The sequence below is a fragment of the Chiloscyllium plagiosum genome, chromosome 23, assembly GCF_004010195.1.
Source record: "Chiloscyllium plagiosum isolate BGI_BamShark_2017 chromosome 23, ASM401019v2, whole genome shotgun sequence".
In the NCBI taxonomy this organism is placed as follows: Eukaryota; Metazoa; Chordata; class Chondrichthyes; order Orectolobiformes; family Hemiscylliidae; genus Chiloscyllium; species Chiloscyllium plagiosum.
Window position 1 is genome coordinate 8669317 of NC_057732.1, and position 8583 is coordinate 8677899.

At 42.4% G+C, this 8583-nt stretch overlaps 1 protein-coding gene across 2 annotated transcripts in view; it reads right to left on the reverse strand.

The window, feature by feature from the left end:
* Positions 1-8258, reverse strand: part of LOC122561600 (solute carrier organic anion transporter family member 1C1-like) — a 47531-nt gene extending 39273 nt beyond the window's left edge. The window contains exons 1-4 of one of the 2 annotated variants that reach the window (XM_043713452.1): positions 8066-8258; positions 6454-6620; positions 2871-3012; positions 2644-2776 (exon numbers count right to left, since the gene is read on the reverse strand). In XM_043713452.1, the coding sequence (XP_043569387.1) occupies positions 2644-2776; positions 2871-3012; positions 6454-6540 (362 nt within the window). In that variant the 5' untranslated portion in view covers positions 6541-6620; positions 8066-8258. Of the gene's footprint in view, positions 1-2643; positions 2777-2870; positions 3013-6453; positions 6621-6715; positions 6797-8065 lie in introns of those variants that run through there. The other variant, XM_043713453.1, reaches the window with a different exon arrangement.
* Positions 8259-8583: the final 325 nt, after the last annotated feature.

Consider the following 8583-nt stretch of genomic DNA (forward strand, 5'->3'; position numbering starts at 1 on the left):
CAATTGGACAGACAAAGGAGTAGATAATGGTCAGCCTAGGAAGATGAATAGCTATAGATGGGAACTCTTAGTAGCTAGCAATGGGTTATATGTAACAGCAGACCATGCAATAACAAGGCCTGGTGTATGGGAGCTGGGGTAACGACATGTGACAAGATGCCTCGAGTCCTCCAATTGTTAACTCGATATTGAATCATGAAGTTGTATCGTTCGCAAGCGGAAAATGAGTTGCTGTCCTTCCAGTTTGCGCTGAGCTTTGCTGGAGTACTGCAGCAAGCCTTAAACGGTTGGCCAGGGAACAGGGCGGTGTACTAACGTGGCAGGCAACCTGAGGATCAGAGTCTTTTTTGTGGACAGAATGCAGGTGTTTTGTGAAACGGTTACCCAGTCTACGCTTTCTTTCCCCAATGTAGAGGAGACCACATTGTGAACAGCGAATGCAGTAGACTAGATTGTGTGAAGTGCAGATGAAATGCGGTTGTGTTTGGGCCCTTGGATGTGGAGGAGGGAGGAAGTAAACAGGCAGGTGTTACATCTTCTGCGGTTCCAAGGAAGGGTGCGGGGAGTGTGCGGGGTGTGTGGTTGGTGATGGTGGTTTGGGAGGCGGCGGAAGGAGTGGACCAGGGTGTCTTCAAGGGAATGGTCCAATGTGGAATGCTGACAAGGGAGGGGAGGGGAAGGGAATGTGTGTTTGGTGGCAGTATCCTGCTGGAGGTGACGGAAATGGCAGCTACTAATCCTCTGGATGTGGATGTTGGTGGGATGGTAGAGGACAAGGGGAATCCTATTGTTGTTGTAGGAGGGAAGAGAGGGGATGAGGGCTGAAGTGCTGGATATGGGTTGGACCCGGTTGAGGGCCCTGTCAACTACGGTGCTGGAGAATCCTCGGTTGATGGAGAAGAAGGACATATTAGTGGCTCCCTTGTCAAAGGTGGCATCATCAGAACAGATGCGATGGAGACAGAGGAACTGGTAGAATGGAATGGAGTCGTCACAGGAAGTGGGGTGTGAGGATATATAGTCAAGGTAACCGTGGGAGTCGGTGGGTTTGTAGTGGGCATTTGTGGCCCAGGGCAGAGATGTTGAGGAAGGGAAGGGAGTAGTTAGAGATAGACCAAGAGAAGGTGAGAGTGGGGTGGAAATTGGAAGCAAAATTGCTAAATGTTTCCAATTCTGGACAAGAGAGGAAAGCAACACTGATAATATCAGTGACATACCAGAGAAAGAGGGCGGAATAGGGTTGAGTCTGATCTGTGCTTGTTGATGGAGAAAGTGTGCTAGTGTATATTCCATGCTTACTGACATGCTCTTGGGAGCTGTAAAAGGGAGGTCTATCCTCGAGTCACTGCTGCATTGCAGTTGAAAGGACTCCCTAGCTCCAAGTGTGAGAAGTCAATGAACCGCAAGTCAGTCAAAAGCAACAGGACAAGAAGAACTCTGTTGCTGAGTGTTACTAGCCAGTCAAAAGGAAACAGGACAGAACAATTTCAATTGACTGTAAAAAAAGGATCCTAAACTCAAACTTTCAATAGCAATGTGCCATTTTCTACTTTTCATGTACCTCACTGAACAATACTGCACAAGAACAGGCCGGTCACTCAACCAAACTGATCTGTACCACTTTTATCTTTTATCTAATCTATAGATTATTTTATTTCTATTCTGTGTGCGCTTGTTGCATTATTATTCCTGTTTTGCATTTTGTAACATATAGCTCACTCTCCTGTTAACTCACAAATGCCTGGTTAAATTTGTCCCTTATAAAACAAAATTAATTTGGTTTGGGAGAAAAGTCTTCACTGAGCCGCAGAAAATAAAAGGAAACCAGTTCATCCCTTCTCAGCTGAGACCTTAAAGATTTAGGGTCTTTCTTCTGGAACAGTCATAACTTGGGAAACATTGCCCAAGGTCTGGTTGTAACAAAAAGGCATAGGAGATCCTTAGCTTAATTAACAGAGACAGACAGTACAGGAAAAGGAAATTGGGTTAAATGATTATAATACACCACAACAGCAACGTTCATGTAGTTCAAAATCACAAAACAATTCTAAGGAGTCTAATCAAAATATTTGGCACAAGGTGGATCATCGTGGTCAGTTATGAGCATTATACTATGGGAAGGATCACAAGTTACTGGAGAGTGTGCAAATGAGGATTACTAAAATGTTGCCGTCTTGTGCAAAATGTAGAATTTGAGGATTGTTTTCCTCGGAGCAAAGTAGATTAATGTTCAAAATCAGCGAATAAGGAAACAATTCTTCTGCTGGCAGAATGATCACTAACCAAAGGATGCAGATTTAATATAACTTCATAATGAACCAGAGGCAATAAGCAGAAAAAAAGATTAATCAGCAAGTTACAAACTGGAATGTAGTGAAGAGGAGGTAGAAGCCGATACTATAGTAATTTTCAAGAGGAAACTGGATAAATATTTGAACTGGTAATGATCGCAAGGCCATGGTGAAAAAGAGGAGCAATGAGACCATCTGAATAGCTGAAGCTAACAGAGTTATAACAGGGTCAAATAGCTCCTTCTGAGCTCTAGCATTCTGTATTATTAAACACATAAAGAACATACACAAAATGTATGCATTTTAAGTATGTGCCTGCATTTATAACTCATCTTATAATTTGAAAACTCACCGTCCCATGAAGAAATGTGGTGAAGCTGTCAGAAAAGTTCCAATAGCCATGACCATACTTCCAATTGCAATTAGCCTGGGCCTGTGAAATTTTGCTCCAAAGTAGCTCACAAATACAATCACCAACAGATTCCCTTAACCAAACAGAGATTAACAAAATAGGCCAACTTGTTAATAACATGCAAGCTTGGTTTCCGTTCTGTTGAGAATTTTCAGATCAGTACTCACCGATTTCAAAACTTCCGTCAACAACACCAATGAGTGAACTCGGAATGTCAAAGCGTCTCTCTATCTGCGTGATTGTGCTCTTCATGTAGCTCCCTGATAACGCTTTTGCAAAGTACAAGCAGGACAAGGCTGCAAGGAATAACTAGGAAAATGTGAGATAGTTGTTAATAAACACTCATTGGTTTCAATTTAAATTGGAAATCATCAAAACATATCCAAGGAACAGGAGAGTCGACATTTCGGCATAAGCCCTTCATCAGGAATTGTATTGTACGAATGCATTTCCACAGAAGAAAGATTTGCCAATAGGATTTTGAGGATATTTCTCAATCTTTTATTGTGTCTTTCAACCTGCGACACATTCCTGTTTTTTTTTTTAAGTTGAGTTCTTGCACATCTTTATGGCATCATTAACTGTTCGATCCATTGACAGTAGTGAACCACTGGTTAACAAGTTAACTTCTGGCCTAGTAATGTTAGCACCATACAAATGTCAAGGACCATCAAGGAATCCTAGTGAAATTAAAATCAATGGGAATCAGAAGAAATACTCCACTGGTTGGAGTCATACTGGCACAAATGAAGATGGCGATGTTGTTGGGGATTGGACATCTCAGCTCCTATACATCTCGGCAGGTGTTCCTAAGGGGAGTGCCCTAGGCCCAAGCATCTTCAGTTGATTCAATGATGAATTCTTCTACCATAAAGTTAAAAATGGGGCTATTTGCTGATGAATGCACAACACCAACCCCATTCATGGCTGCTCAGATACTGAAGGATTTCGTGTCCAAATGCAGTAAGGCCTGAACAATGCCCAGGCTTGTGCTGATAAGTGGCAAGTATCACTCACAACCAGGCATTTACTAACATTACCATTGTTGAATTACCCACTTTTAACATGCTGGGGTTACCATTTCCCAGAAACTGGACTGAAATAGCCATATAAATAAAATGGTGACAAGAGCAGGGCAGAGGTTCGTTATCCTGGAGCAAGTAACTGTTCTTATTACTCCCCACCTCATCCCAGATCCAACCGTCCAACTTGACACTGCCCTCTTGAACTGCCCTATCTGTCCATCTTCCTTCCCACCTATACACTCCACCCTCCACTCTGACCTATCACCATCACCCCCCATCTGCAACTACCTATCACCTGCTTGGCCTGCTGTGCTTTTCCAGCGCCAGACTTTTCGACTCTGATCGCCAACATCTGCAGTCCTCACTTTCCCCAAAGCTTCTCCATCATCTACAAGGCAGCAGTGTGGTTGAATGTTCTCCACTTGCCTGGATGGGTGCAGCTCCAAAAACACTCAAGAAGCTTGACACCATTCAGGTCAAATCAGTTTGCTGCATTTGAAACACATCCGTACACATCCACCCCCTCCACCACCAAAGCTCAATAACAGTAGTGTGTACCATCAGCACTGCAAAACTTTCAATGTAACATCTTCCAAACTCACAACCGCTGTCATTTAGTCAGTCAAGACTGGCAGACACACAGGCACATTGCCACTTGCAAATTCCCTTCCAAGCTATTCATCATCCTGAATTGAAAATATGTCACCATGCCTTCAACACTCCTGGATCTCTTTCCCTAACGGCATTGTGGGTTTCAAGAGGTGAGCTCGCCATCCACCTTCTAAAGGGCAACTGGGGATGGCGAATAAATGCTGGTCCAGCCAGAAATGCCCACATTGCAAAAATGAATGAGTAAAAGTGGCACTTAACTGGTGTTTCTCGGACGTTGGGGGCAATAATAACAGGTTGGACTGTTCAGCAACGTGTGTACTCACATTTATAAGCTGCTTAACATCTAAGAAAATATTGTGGTTGGACATATTGTCCAAATGTGGCCAGGCCTGAACATTGCCCAGGCTTGTTTCTTTCTAAAATCTTCACATTTATCGTCTATAACTTGAGTCACAATGATGAGAATACAGTGCAGAAGTCAAGGTCTGCTTTTATCATGGTATTGCATCATTCAAGTGTGATGGCCTTAAAACTATACTCAATTTGACAATATAAGAACATATTTTATCTTTTCTATGTAAGTTATAAAGAGAGGCTGGATAGGCTGGGACATTTGTTCGCTAGAGTGTAGGAGGTAAAGGGGTGACCTTAGAGAAACTTGAAAAATAATAAGGGGTATAGATAAGGTGAATGGCAGGTGTCCTTTTCCCAGGGTGGGGAATTTCAAGGGGACATATTTTTAATGTGAGAGGAGAAAGATTTGGAAGATACATAAAGGGCAATTTTCTTTTCTCTGTGTGGAATGAACTTCAGAGGAAGTGGCAGATAGAGGGACAGTTACACTGTTTAAAAGACATTTGGATAAGTTAAAGACGACAAAATGTTTGGAGGGATATGGGCAGGTGGGACTAGTTTATTTTGGGATTATGTTTGGCAGGAACTGGTTAGACTGAAGGGTCTGTTTCCGTGCTGTCTGACTCTTATGACTATGACTCACATAATTGGCCATTGTGGAGCCATTGATAAAGCTGATTTACAGAAGGTTCCCAGACTCCCCAAAACATTGGCACAGAGACTGGAAGATTCATAGTGCACCCTTGGAAAGTGACTCGTGTAAAGAGGGTTGGGGTGGACCACTTCTGCTGAACTCTAAATCCTACACTATCCATCCCAAGTGATTCTTCAAAGACAGATTCCAAGTTCTAAATAAAGCAAATAGCATCCATGGAGCCCTCTGCTTCCAAAACTTAGTTTGCCAAAGTTTGGACTGAATTTCGTTGGTCGCTGATGCTACTGCTCCTTGGATGCTGCCTGACCTCCTGTGCTTTTCCAGCACCACACTCTCGACTCTAGGTCAGGTGGTCAGGAGGTCTGGGTTCAAGTCCCACTTGCTCCAGAGGTGTCATAACATCTCTGAGCAGGTTGATTAGAAACAACTACTACTCAGAGCTACAGGTCTCTGATACTGTAGCCAATATGGTTTCGAATTGTTGTTCATTTTCATGGATTCAATACTGTGAAACAAAAATCAAATCAGAGTCCTCCCAGGAGTTAGATGGTTGGCAGAATTCAGTTTCTGGTCAACAGGATGACATCCTGGAGATTGAATTAAGATACTAGAGAGGTACATTTTGTGTAACAAAGTTTGACACAGTCAGACACTAACACAATTGACCAAATGGCCTGTTTCTGTGCATGTGATTGTCCCCTGGTTGAACCAGGAGAGAACTGGAAGCAGTTCAATGGAGTTTGTGTTGCCACATTCAAATTCAATCACCCTTAATGTCAGATTTATTCTGGCACAAAAAAGCAAACACATTGAGTTTTTGGTTGTGCAAGCGCTGAACTTTAACACTGAGCAAACTACAGGGGGGATGTGGTAACTTATTCAGCAAAATGTCCAAACACAAATATTAAAAACTGTAGACTAGCAGACATGTTTTAAATATCGTACATACAAATAATATTGCTTGCAGCATTATATAAAGACCTATAGATGTTATAGCACCTGATGTTAAGTTAACAAAGCTCTCTGTCTTGGGTTGAGACTTTAAGAGTCCATGAACCAATGGGGGTTCAAAGAGTTTGACAAAAGCGTCCAATATTTCCATACCTTTAGACTATTAAATCGGGAGTGTTTCTCATTTGCAGACGGGAACTCCGTCCTCGAAGCAATGTTTCCTTTGATTGGAATTTCCATTGTGAAGCTGTACGGCAGTAGAGAGTGGACAATTCCTCACAGCTTGGGAACGGTGTCTGCACTCGGTGAAGAAGTGATTTCTATAAGTGTAAATAAATCAAGGCAGACATCAACACGCAGGTAGACAATATAACACAAAATGATTAAATCTAATGCGGAGTACTTGAGACCGTGCCTTGCTGGAAGTCCTGGCCAAAAGCAGAGGCTGACAGCTCCTTGTGATGACCTAACTCCCTCAGTGAACCCAACCCATTACTACCGTTAATGATCAACACACTGACATCCCACACTCAAATCCACATCAGGACATTAACCCTTCCCACTACCATTAGTGACCAATACACTGAGTCATAGAGATATACAGCACGGAAACAGACCCTTTGGTCCAATTTGTCCATGCTGACCAAATATCCAAAATAAATCTAGTCCCATTTGTGAGCATGTATCCTTCTAAACCTCTCCTATTCATGTACCTATCCGGATGCCTTTTAAATGCTGTAATTGTACCAGCCTCCACCACTTCCTCTAGACACAAAAGAAACTGCAGATGCTGGAAGAACACAGCAAGCCAGGCAGCATCAAGAGGTGGAGAAGTCGAAGTTTCGGGTGTAACCCTTCTTCAAGACCCTTCTTCTTGGGTGTAGGAGGAGCTGCAGACAAAGTGGAGGGGAGGGGGTGGGCAGAGGTGAACACAGGTAGAAGGTATGACCTAGCTGGTGGATATACGCACCACCCTCTGCATGAAAAAGTTACTCCTTAGGTTCCTTTTAAATCTTCCCCTCACATCTTAGACCTATGCCCTCTAGTTTTGGGCATGGGCATCTCTTCCTCCTCAAATCCACATGTTAACCCTTTCCACAATGATTTGGGAACTCGCCTTTAGTAAGAGCCATTTTGAAGATTCACCATTGCTGGGATCTTAAGTCACATGGAGTTACAAATAATTTCTCGCTGGTTAAAACCGGGATTAAAGCTCAAGAGATCTCACCGAAGTCAAGCAGTAACATCTTTTATTCTCTTTAAAAATGAGCACACGAAGGGGCTTTGTAAAATCGGACCTCTTCACACAATTAAACCTTTCATCCAGTTCATTAACAAATTAAGACAAAATACAGGGCGTTGAGCGAAATTATTGCTGACCCCTGTGAATGGTCACGGCTTTTAATGCTCTTTATTGAAGGTTCCAACACATTACAGAAACAAAATTGGAGTTTGAAATGTTACTCAGAGTAATTAAGTGCATGGTCAAAAATAAAAGTTGGAGTGATTCACAGTTCCAATTCTCTACACGTCTCTTTCCCAAAGAGGTTTTTTTTGTCGCTGTTCTGAACTGCCTTTTAGTAAAGTTTATCTGTTACACAGAGACTGAAAATGCTATCGGCACTTTAAATTTTTCCAACCGAATGCACTCAGCAGTTTAGAAATCAGTTTAGAAAACGTGGAATCTCACTCTGGGCAGAAAGTTTGCTGGCCACTGAAAGCAACATACATTTGCGTCAAAGTGCAATTTAAATTGAACACTCACCCAATGCTGCTTTAAGTGCACTTGGGGGCTAGGGAAGGACTAATAATTTCCAAATGCACCTTTAATCTCAGTCAGAAATCTTTCCGGACGTCATTTGACGATGTTGAAAAAAAAATACAATTGTTACTTGAAGGTATGTTGAACTCAACACATTAACTCTGTTTCTGTCTCCAAAGAGACCGCCAGCGCTGCTAACTATTTCAACGCTTTTTTTAATTTTACAATGTCGAACTTGCCTTATTCGTCTTTGCAAATTCCTCACACGAGCTGCCGTGTCCCGTGTCCTAAGTAACTGTTGGTAATGCAATTAAAAATAAAGTTTTGCCTCTATCATCATTCAAACTGTTCAGTTTCCGCTTGGGAGCACGTGATTTAAAAGCTTGTTCTGGCATAAGTCTTGACAAGGATAAAGAGTTGGTAGTGCCAGCTCTTGACATCAAGAAACATTCGACTGAACATAGCATTAAAGAGCCCAAGCAAATCTAGAATCAATGGGAATCAGGGGGATCGCCCTCTCT